The sequence below is a fragment of the Erpetoichthys calabaricus genome, chromosome 11 (assembly GCF_900747795.2).
Source record: "Erpetoichthys calabaricus chromosome 11, fErpCal1.3, whole genome shotgun sequence".
NCBI classification, from domain to species: domain Eukaryota; kingdom Metazoa; phylum Chordata; class Cladistia; order Polypteriformes; family Polypteridae; genus Erpetoichthys; species Erpetoichthys calabaricus.
Genome location: NC_041404.2, coordinates 104,301,782 through 104,314,333, shown reverse-complemented (window position 1 = coordinate 104,314,333; position 12,552 = coordinate 104,301,782). Strand labels below are relative to the sequence as shown.

Sequence of the window (12,552 nt, the reverse complement as noted above, 5' to 3'; positions counted from 1 at the left end):
TAAGATTAGGCTCCTTGAACTTTGGATTCCCTTTTATAATGTTTATAAAACCAACATATTCTAATATTTATTCGGCTGGACATCCTTCCACATAAAGACTGATTTTACCCGTTATTGCAATTTTTTGTTAGAACATACTGTAGTTCACCTTTTTAGCAGTGGATGCACATATAATGGACCTGCATACCTAATATCCAGCTTTATTGAGCTCTAAATAAACCTACTGCTTCAGCTTTTAGGGAACAACATATTTAATATATATAGTAGGATTAGTTTTCAAAGTTTCTCAAGGAGGAAAAAATCCACCATATGTTCTGGGTGTGGAAGAAAAACAAATGAAAAAGAGAATCTTGAAAATATTTAGTAGTTGTTTTGTGCATAAAAACATTTAAACCAGTAGGCTGTTACCAAGGTTAATCATTAATGAAAATGAATTTAGGTAAAATAAAAACAAAACTAAAAGCTAAGTTAAAAATAACCTGAAACTTAAATTGCATATTTAAACTATCTAAAATAAAATAAAAATGGGTGGAAATGAAAATCTTATTTTTCTATTTTTTGAAATAAACCAATTGCCACTAACCAGCATTTCCCCCAAAATACACACGTGCAGTCATGCACAACTTTAACTTTAAGCAAACATCTTCCAGTAGTGCATAGAGATGTTTGTCAGGAAATTCACTACAAATATTTTGAAGACAGGATAGAACACAAAGGTGATGCACTTGGTAATTAATTATTAAAGTGTTGAAAGCCATGTTCACTTTGAAGTAACTTTGATTTGTGCAATGAAGTAAAGCAAATCTCAGTGATCAAATATTGTAACAAATACCCTATATTTCAGGAAGAAAACATTAACGTATGATCTTATTCCAAGCTGATAAATCAGTGAAGAACCGCAGGTATAAATTAAGTCTACTATCACAGTAACAAAATTTGAAATAATTACAAATTATTATTTGTACAAAAACAAATCATGTTTAATTCACAGTAGTGTGCTGGTTTGAAGGCAGGAAAATGTTCAAACAAGAATACAGACTGGTGCGGAAAGTGTGTTATGTAAATAAATTGAACTATAAAGCTTGCAGGATTATGAAATGAAGATCAAATGAGTTCACCTAATCAGATTGCTTTAAGGTAAGCTTGAGCACTTTCTCATTCTTGCTGTGTGTACAGTATTTAACATTTTTGAAAATGGCAAAATGATGATAATATATATATTTTTTAATTTAGTTTTTTTTTTTGTCCGGCGCCTCCTGACTTACCAGTATGAGAAACCCCACACATATGATATACCATTCAAATTGTCTTGATATCTGTTTGTTGAAAACATCGTGATTTTTTAATACAACTATTCTTGTTTATTTTGTACTTCTACCTCATGAAATAAATCATTACTATGAAAGAAGGGGTTTCAGGGACCTCTGAAAATGTGCTGATTTGCAGGGTTTAGCCAACAGAAAGGCGAGAGCAGGAGTCACAGTCAGATGACTGGACATCAGAGACTGGTGAATTCCAGTATTTTATATTTTATTCAATGTAACAAACAATTGACAACAATAAACAAGCAAGTATGCTACAGGTAAACCAATATTGTGGAATGCAAAATCTCTTGGGAACCGGCAACAACATCTGGTTGAGGGCGTGACCTTATTAAACTTTCTTACAATTACATTTATTTTTGTCTTTTTGAGAACTAATTTTCTTGTTTCTGGTTTGATTTCTGCTTTGCGCCCATTGCTGTTGGGTTAACCTATGATGTATTACGTTTATGTGATCATGAATGAATAGATGGATTATAAGCATTTTTAGTTATAAAAATTAAATACTTTTCTCTCTGGTAGTCATTTTTGCAAGTCCAGAATGTGATTCTGCTTTTAGATACAGTTACAATTGCAGACCTGTGATTTATAGCAATTTTATAGTAAATCAAATTTCAGTTATTTTTAATATCTAGTAGAATGCAATATGTTCATTAAGAAAGGTACATACAATGCTTCTGTTTGATATGTCACTGTGCTCAGTGCAAGTCTATCTTATAAAAACCTGATTTTGTTACTCACATGTGGTACAAAAGACACATAGCCAGATTAAGCACACCAGATTTGCCATTCAAACAATATGACAAAAAGACAGACTAGACCAAATGGACACCGTGCGTAGTCAAGACTGTGGGAAGCGGTAAGCATGTGCTATTTCTGTTTGTTAAGTTAACATGGAACTGTATCCTTGTTTAAGCATCGTTGCCTTGTTTGGAATTGAATGCTCATCTGAAGGGGGCCTTACACGTGAAGGAAGAGTATAAAGCTTTGGAACATTGGCCGGCACACCTTTGAAGCCAACGAACAGATGGAAGACATCACCACCTGTTCCTGAGAATGCTTTCTGCATCTGCAATGATCACACCAACAGACTCCAGTCCTCGGGCCCCCATTCCCATCTGGGTCTTGTCACTGGCTTTATTCGTCTTTGTACTATCAGCAGTGTAAGCCGAAATTAAACAAAATTAAGTTATTTCTCCTATGTGATTTCTTACTGCCGTATCACTAGGGAGGGGTATCGATATAGATTCGGATTAAGTAACACGCCACAATCACAAAAAAGAACTCATTCCCAGGGAGCGAGTACCCACTGCTGGATACAGCTTCTAAAGTATCTTTCCACACCTGGACCAGACATTGCTACAACGTGAATAAGAACAAATATTGCAGCCAAGAAAATTGCATTTTTTTCAAATAACTAGCAAATTATCCTAAAGTAAGATGGCCTACTGCAAAACTAGGTCTCCATAATTGCTCATTTCACTATTTATATTGCTGTTGCTTTAAGAACTTAACCTTTTCTTACAGACTGGAAAAAATGACATTGACAAGATTATTGGCATATTAGACTTAATATTTGGTTGCATACCCAATACAATTTCCGGCCTATTTCCCACAGAGCTTTTTGGCTCTGGCATCAACATTACTTTGTAAACTGTCTTTGTAATCTGGATTCATGATGTCTTACACTTACTCAAGACACCTAGTTTCAGGGTCAGCAAACTATCCCTAAAACATTAGCAAACCTCTTCCATGTTTGACTATAGGAATTGTGTTCTCTTCTTTGAAGGCTTCATTTTGATTTCTGTAAAAAACATGCTGTACTTTACCAGAAAACTCTAATTTTGTCTAATCTATTTGTCAGAAGGATTTTGGCTTGCTCAGGTGTGTTTTAGCAAAATTCAACCAGGCTTTCTTATGTTTCTCTATCTATCATAACCACATTTCATTAGAGTTGACAATTAATTTTTGGAGTTGCATCTGAAGGTGAACCTGAATCTGTATAGAAGCTGAGGTTCTTTCATCACAACTCAAACATTAGTTCTCTGCTATCTTTGATCAATTTTTCTCTTGCATCCTCATTCAAGGAGATATGTTACAGTGCCACAGGTGTCAAACTTCTTGATAAAATGAAGTACTACAGACACAAGAACATGAAGGTCTCCGGAGAATGATTTGTAGCCTTCTGATTTTTTTATTACAATCCTTGGCATTTTTGACGTGAAAGTTTTCGTGGAGCTTTGCGGAACTAGGACAGAGACAAGGAAGGGGTGGAGCCACAGTGAGAAGTCATACAGAAGTTGTATGTATGAGTGTGTATGTATGTGTGAGTGGGAGAGAGGGAGACATGAGGAAGCTTTTTAAGACTAAAATTTGTAAGACCTGTTCGTCTGTTTAAATCTATTGGCTTGAGTTTGTAGTTGCTGGCAATGTTGGGAAAAATCCTGATTGGATTGTCTCAACTGTTAGACTTGGGGAAAATCAGCACTGATGGTGTTGACTTTGACACCAAGTGAGCAGTGTGAGGTACATCCAGCAACATTAATGAGTTGGCAATCAACCCAGCAGGGAAAAAAAGATCACACTGAAGATCAGTCATGTTAGGGGGAAAGGGAAAGACATAGCATTTCACAATGTAACTAACACCCTAACGATAAATTAGCCAAATAATGCCATAACAAAATCTCACAAACTGAATATCTATCAATTTATTGTAACACAGTGCAATTAGTATTAAAATATATCTTTTTATCAAAATTAAATTCTCAATACCAAAATCAGAAATACAAATAAATTAAACATAAATTTCCCATTTTTGTTCAGTGTGAAAAATGCTACATTGCATAGTATATATATAATTGACACAACTCACGATTCACTATTCCAAAGTGAGAGATGTACAAGTTCACCTTCGCTATAACTTGCTTCTCCAAAAAATTAACCAATGTGTCACTTTAGAAATGCTTTAAGCACCAATGAAGAACTTATATGTTTAGGTTGGACATACACATAGATGAGCAGAGCTATGCTTGCTGATGGCTCAGGGTCAGCGTCTGGGTCCTAGGGTCTGCCCAAGCAACGTAAAAACAGTCGAGCAGAGTTAGACACACAAAAAAAATGTAAATACTTAAAAAAGAAAATTTTTTTTGGAAAGTAACTTGGTTGAACATATCATTGAAAAAATTGATTAATGATTGAGTTGACTTTGCTGTAAAATTTTAACAATTCATTATATGATTATGATGAGCATACTAAGCCGGCCACAGGGGGCGCACAAACCAGTGTGTTTCTTCGTGCTGGTCCTAAGCCCAGATAAATGAGGAAGGTTACATCAGGAAGGGCATTCAGTGTAAAATTATATGGACAACAATATAGATTTCAATACTGGATCCTTCCAGGTGAGGACAGTGTGTTGAGCAGATGGAAAGAGTACTTTGAGAGGTTGACGATTGAAGAGAATCAGAGAGAGAGACAAGGTTGGATGATGTGGAGATAGTGAACCAGGAAGTGCAACAAATTAGAAAGGAGGAAGTAAGGATAGTTATTAAGAGGATGAAGAATGGGAAGGCTGTTGGTCCAGATGACATACCTGTGGAAGCATGGAGGTATTTAGGCAATCTTGGGGAGTGGAGAAGAATTGTACTGGAACAGATTTTTAAGAATAAGGGAGATATGCAGAACTGTAGTAACTACAGAGGGATAAATTTGATCAGCCACAGATTGAAGTCATGGGAGAGTAATGGAAGCTAGGGTAAGAAGGGAGGTAATGATTAGTGAGCAACAATATGGCTTCATGCCCAGAAAAGCACTACAAATGCAATGTTTGCTCTGACAGTGCTGATGGAGAAGTTCAGAGAAGGCCAAAAGGAGTTGCGTTGTATCTTTTTGTACCTAGGGAAAGCATATGACAGGGGACCTAGGCAGGAGTTGTGGTATTGTATAAAGAAGTCGGGACTATTTCTGGCTTTAAGAAACAACCTACTTATTTTAGTCAAATAATTGAAACCAAAAATAAAGCCATCAAATGTAGTTGTACAATTGCTTCACATTAATTGATTAATAGCTCTGATTAATAGTAAAGAATAATTAATCATATTAGAATACTTGATCATTTTTTCTTATTCAAACTATGTATTTTGAATTGAAAAAACTTGTAATTTATCATTTCTAATACAATTTTTAATAAATGTGTTGAAAATTAAAATTTGACAAAACATTCTTTTCACAAATTACCCTATGTATTTTAAAATATTGAATGACCAATAATATAAGATCCAGTTATAATGGGCTTCAAAAGTATGCCCATTATAACTGGACCAATTTTAATACTATACAGTATATAACAAAATTGTTAGAATTATGTCGGCACGCAGCATAACATTGTAACATAGGTTCGGCATGACACCGCTGAAAGGTTGCTGACCCCTGAGCTATGCTATATGGGTTGGAGATGGTGACACTGACAAAAAGACAGGAGACAGAGCTGGAGGTGGCAGAGTTAAAAATGTTAAGATTTGCTTTGGGTGCGATGAAGATGCACAGGAGTAGGAACAAGTACATTACATAATTAGCTCATGTTGGACAGCTTGGAGACAAAGCCAGAGAGGCGAGATTGCGATGATTTGGACATGTGCAGAGGAGAGGTGCTGGGTATAGTGGAAGAAGGATACTAGGGATGGAACTTCCAGGCAAGAGGAAAAGCAGAGGCCTAAGAGAAGGTTTATGGATGTTGAGAGAGAGAGGACATGCAGGTGGTGGGTGTCACAGAGCAATATGCAGAGGACAGGAAGATACGGAATCAGACTATCCACTGTGGCAAACCCTAATGGGAGCAGCCAAATGAAGAAGATTAAGATGAGTTTACTACTTATTTAATTTTTTGTACAATTGTGTTATATGGTGGAAGGTGGGGAATACTGGACAATGAAGATTTTGATTCCTGTACATTTTTGGGTGTATCACAAAAATTATCAATAAATATTCATATTATGTATCGTTTTACTACGGTGGGCTTGCGCCCTGCCTGGTGTTTGTTTCCTGCCTTGCGCCCTGTGTTGGCTGGGATTGGCTCCAGCAGACCCCCGTGACCCTGTAGTTAGGATATAGCGGGTTGGATAATGGATGGATGGATGTATCGTTTTAAACCAATCACATAGTTTTGTAATATACTCTCATATTTTAAGTAATATGCTGCCTACAAGGTAAGCTACTTTGTTTATTTCAGGCATGCCTGTGTAATCACGCAGTGCAGACTGCACAGCATGCAATGCATATGATTGCCATGCTTAGTAATCAGGACAGATGCTAGATGCGCATGTTCTACAGTTATAGCATAGTTTATGTACTTACTGTGTAGCATTTATTGTATGGAATACAATTCTTTACAACAGAAATGTCTCACCAACAGCTGTGATACATTCTGTTACATTTGTTTTGAGTAAATGCTTGAAGTCTCAAAGACACAGTATGACTGTACTCATTCAGAGAGCAAATGAGTTATAATTTTGTTGGTAAAACTGGTGATCAACACAAACTTTGGGCTTCTGACATTTGGTGAGTAACATGCACTGCCAATCTGAGAGCTTGGCTCAGAGGTACTCGGAAGTTAATGACAACTGCAGTCCATTTAATATGGCAAGAATAGAAAGATCACATAACAGACTTACTCCTGTCTGATCAATATTTCTTGCTTTTCCAGTACCAAAGACACCTAGAAGAGGCAAACAAAGATGCCACAAAGCACTGTAAATCCCAGGTATAACATGTGTGACAGATTAAGGTCTCCGTGACCCCTTGAACCCTCAGACCAGACGTCAGACACCAGATAAAAGTCCAAATATTGAATTTATTATAGTAATTATGTGCACAAAGCACCTACACTCCACAATACTCATATAATTAAAAAAAAATAATCCAATCAACAAACAATCCTGCACACTCCCAGACGTGTTGCCACCCTTCCACCCAGCTCAGCTCACCATCTGGGCTTTCCCACAGTCCTTTTATATTCCCTGACCCGGAAGTGGTTCCAATCCTACAGTCCATGATTCCTTATCACTTCCGGGTCAGATTAAAAGTCCTTTTCTTCAACCCGGAAGCACGTTGTTCCTTCCGGTCATGTGATTATGATGCACTTCCGGGTTATAGGGCACGTAGCACTCTGTAAGCCTCCCTACAGCGGCTCCTGGTGGCCCCCATGGTATCCAGCAGGGTTGTTTATAAAAACTACACCGTCCATAATGCCCTGCTGGAATTTGGGGACCTTCCATGCTGCTGGGAGGACTCCATCTAGCGGCCTGGAGGTGTGGACCGGAATATTCGGCTGGAATCCCTCACACATGTTTGAACTTGAGATATTGATAGTCATAGGCTGAGATGGACTAGGGTAAATGAGAACATACAACAACAAGAATAGGTACAAAATAGTGCCATGCTTTTTATTTCAAAACAAAGCTGCGTTCCAAAAACAAAGTGCAGTGCAAGTTCATTCATCCATCCATCCATTATACAACCCGCTATATCCTAACTACAGCGTCACGGGGGTCTGCTGGAGCCAATCCCAGCCAACACAGGGTGTAAGGCAGGAAACAAACCCTGGGCAGGACACCAGCCCACTGCAGGGCACAGTGCAAGTTCAGTAAATAAATAATCTAATAAATAGTCCACTATAAAACCAGTGCATTGGTAATGATAAAAAACAGCAATAAATAAATTTCTTCAGACATTAAAAGCCAAGAATTAAACCATGCAGACATCAGGTATATTTTCTTTAATTTCCTGTCAGTTCAGGGTGTTTTTTTCCCTCCATTTCCCAAGCTCACTTTGCAAGTCCTGCAGTTGGGCTGAGATGCAGACAGCTGCAGTCCCTCTCTCCAGCTCTTGTCCTTACCACCATCGTTAAGCATCTGTCAGGGTGCTCTGAGCCAGTCCTCTGTCTTCCATATGTTCTGCTTAGTGTCAAGATTCCTAGGTATCCACTTTCTTGCTCCCAAATTCTACATTGTACCCAACAGGGGACAATTCATCCCTGGATGCGTCATTCCTCTCACTGCCTCGTGGGACCACTAACCTCTCTGACTTCCTTCCATCTTGCTGGCTCACACTCTCAATGGTCCAAATGATTTCTCTTTTCTCACATCTTGGTTTTCATGCTACACCCATTTAGCCTACTAAGACTCTTTTTATACTCCTTGGGGATGCAGGTGCTCCATCTGGTGAACTGTGGAATCTCAGTGGGAAACAGCTGAGCAGACCGCAACTGCACATAACAAGGACTTAGTCACCCTAACGCGGGTTCTTTTTCTGCAGTTATATTTTTGAATAAAAGCGCACTTGTTCTGTTATATTTGAACCTTTTGTGAAAGTGTTTCTTTGATATTTGGACTTCAGGCTTCACACATTATAAACTTCATGTCTACATTTTGTCAATTATTACTAAAACATGAAAAATGTTTCTGTTTTAACGATGTGTTTACATAGATCGTTGTAGACACAGAACACAAATGAAATGCATGTGTTCCAAATAACAATATAGTATTTATAAAAGGTGTCATTTTGCTTGACTTCTCACTCTATACAACTCCAAGCAACTGACACGCAGGTAAACAGATTTGAGCTGAGAAAACTGTGCGGCGGTGGGGGATGTGATAGTAGGCTGCTTGCTGCTTATCAACACATTTACAGGACAAAAGATGCTGATGGAGAAGTGTGAAGCGATTTAAGGTGGGACAGATCTATGAGTTAATTCGTAGGCTCTGGTAATTCTAGCGTTCAGTGTAGATACAGTCGAGGAGCAGTGGAACAGGTTTAAAAATGTTTTACATGTAATGCAGAACAGTTACATACCTAAATTTGGAATTAAAAGGAAACTAAAAAAAACTCCATGGTGGATTAATAAAGATTTAAAAAAGAAGTTAGAATATTAGAACACTCTAGACGAGAACAGGCCATTCAGCCCAACAAAGCTCGCCAGTACTATCCACTTATTTCTTCCAAGAAAACATCAAGTCGAGTTTTGAAAGACCCTAACGTCTTACTGTCTACCACACTACTTGGTAGCTTATTCCAAGTTTCTATTGTTCTTTGTGTAAAGAAAAACTTCCTAATGTTTGTGCGAAATTTACCCTTAACAAGTTTCCAACTGTGTCCCCATGTTCTTGATGAACTCATTTTAAAATAACAGTCTCGATCCACTGCACTAATTCCCTTCATAATTTTAAACACTTCAATCATGTCACCTCTTAATCTTCTTTTGCTTAAACTGTAAAGGCTCAGCTCTTTTAATCTTTCCTCATAATTCAACCCCTGTAGCCCTGGAATCAGCCTAGTTGCTCTTCTCTGGACCTTTTCTAGTGCTGCTATGTCCTTTTTGTAGCCTGGAGACCAAAACTGCACACAGTACTCCAGATGAGGCCTCACCAGTGCATTATAAAGTTTGAGCATAACCTCCTTGGACTTGTACTCCACACATCGTGCTATATATCCTAACATTCTGTTAGTCTTCTTAATGGATTCTGAATACTGTCGGGAAGTCGATAGCTTAGAGTCCACTATTACTCCTAACTCCTTCTCATTAGGTGAACTCTCGATTTTCCGACCGCCCAATGTGTATTCAAACCTAACATTTTTACTTCCAATGTGTAATACTTTACATTTACTGACATTAAATTTCATCTGCCACAATTCTGCCCAAGCCTGTATGCTATCCAAGTCCTTCTGTAATGATATAACAGATTCCAAATTATCTGTTAATCCACCTATCTTGGTATCATCTGCAAACTTAACCAGCTTGTTACTTATATTCCTATCTAAATCATTTATATATATATTAAAAATAGCAGCGGCCCTAGCACTGACCCCTGTGGAACACCACTCTTAACATCGACCAGTACTGATGAGGTTCCTCGCACCATTACCCTCTGCTTCCTGTGTCTGAGCCAATTCTGCACCCATCTACAAACATCACCCTGAACTCCCACCTCTTTTAATTTGATGCCCAACCTCTCATGTGGAACCTTATCAAATGCTTTCTGAAAGTCCAGATAAATAATATCATAAGCTCCACTTTGATCGTATCCTTTTGTTGCTTCCTCATAGAATTCCAGCATGTTAGTAAAACACGACCTCCCTCTTCTGAACCCATGCTGACTGCTTAGAATAACTCCTGTCCTTGCCAGGTGTTGCTCGATCTTATCCTTAATAATTCCTTCCATTAATTTTCCTGTGATGCATTTTAAGCTTACTGGCCTATAGTTGCTTGGATCTGCCTTGTCATCCTTTTTATATAATGGGATGATATTTGCCATTTTCCAGTCCTTCGGAATCTCTCCAGTGCGCAGTGACTTCCTAAAAATATGCGTCAAGGGTTTATATATGTACTCACTAGCCTCCTTAAGAACACGAGGATAAATATTATCTGGTCCTGGTGATTTGTTCGATTTCAGCTTATTTAATCTGAGCAGCACTTCTCCCTCTACAATTTCCAAATCTCTCAGTACCTCCTTAGTAGTCACGTTTACCTCTGGGAGGTTACCCACTTGCTCACTTGTAAACACCTCAGAAAAATGTAAGTTTAAGGCATCCGCTATTTCACTGTCTGTATCTTTTAATTCCCCTTTACTATTCCTGATGCACTTGACCTCCTCCTTGACTGTTCTTTTACTACTAAAATACTGAAAGAATCTCTTAGGTCTTCTTTCACCTTATCTGTTATATTCCTCTCCAACTGTCTTTTAGGCTTCCTGATATCCTTCTTAATGATTGCCCTCATGTTCTCATACGCTCTACAATTCACTTTGCAGTCATTAGTCTTATATGCCTAATAAAGCAGTTTTTTCCTTTGCAACTTCTTTTTTAAATCTTTATTAATCCACGGTGGTGTTTTTTTTAGTTTCCTATTAATTCCAAATTTAGGTATGTATTTGTCCTGCATTACATGTAAAACATTTTTAAACCTGTTCCACTGCTCCTCGACTGTCTCAACACTTAAAAGCTTATCCCAGTGTATCCTACTTAGACTTTGTCGCATCTGCTCAAAATTAGCCCTACCAAAGTTCAACTTAACAATTTTAGTCTTTGCATCTGCACTCTTACAAAATACTGAGAATTGTATTACATTATGGTCACTTGACCCTAGTGGTTCAATCACCTCTACACCCTCAATTCTATCCTGATTATTACAAAATACTAAATCCAGACAGGCTTCACCCCATGTTGGTGCTTTAACGTGCTGTGTTAAAAAAGAGTCATTGATTACTTCTAAAAACTCCTGCTCTTGTACACCACCATCTGTAAGGTTATCCCAGTTAATATTTGGATAATTAAAGTCTCCCATGACTATAATATCTCCCTGTAAACTTGCCTTTTTGATATTACTAAAAAGATGTGTGTTGAAATTACTGTCTGAATTGGGTGGTCTATAACACATTCCTAAAATAAGACCTCTTTCCCTAATATTTTCCAGGCGAAGCCACATGTCCTCACTACGATGGGGCTCATCATCCAACTGAAGAAGACTTACATTTAAATCCTGCTTGGCATAAACAGCAACCCCACCTCCTTTTCTGTTCTGTCTATCCTTCCTAAAAAATGTGTATCCCTCTATGTTACACTCATCCCCATCTTTGTTATTTAGCCAGGTTTCCGTTATTGCTATAATATCATAATTATGCTCTGCTACATATAACTCCAACTCACTTACCTTATTTTTGATACTTCTAGCATTAAGGCAAGCTATTTTTAATGTATTACTCCTTCTACATTTAAATGTTTGCTTAGAATTTACATTACTATGCATTCTTGTTTCTACACCATTGTTTGTTCTTCCATGTATAGATCTAAACCTGGCCTGTCCTAAACTCCCTGCCCCCCCATTCCCTAGTTTAAACAATCCTCGACTAGCCTACACATACGCCTCCCCAATACATTGGTGCCCCTCTGGTTCAGATGTAACCCGTCACGGCGGAACAGGTCCCAACTGTTCCAAAAGGAGTCCCAATGCCCCATAAACCTATACCCTTCTACCCTGCACCAAGATTTGAGCCACACGTTAAGCCTTCTAATCTCCTCAATCTTACCTGGACTGGCGCGTGGCACAGGCAGAACTTCGGAGAAGACTACCTTGTCAGTTCTGCTCCTCAGCTTAGCACCTAACTCTTTGAATTTGGATCGCAGAACTGACAGACTACCCTTATGTATGTCATTTGTTCTAACATGGACAATGACAACTGGA

General features: G+C 38.1%; 1 protein-coding gene across 1 annotated transcript in view; it reads right to left on the bottom strand.

Annotated features, from left to right (window-relative positions):
- Positions 1-11,087: 11,087 nt before the first annotated feature.
- LOC127529574 (uncharacterized) overlaps positions 11,088-12,552 on the bottom strand; it is an 813,564-nt gene continuing 812,099 nt past the window's right edge. The window contains exon 2 of the mRNA XM_051933553.1: positions 11,088-12,440. Coding sequence (XP_051789513.1) covers positions 11,140-12,117 — 978 coding nt within the window. The 5' untranslated portion in view covers positions 12,118-12,440 and the 3' untranslated portion in view covers positions 11,088-11,139. The remainder of the gene's footprint in view (positions 12,441-12,552) is intronic.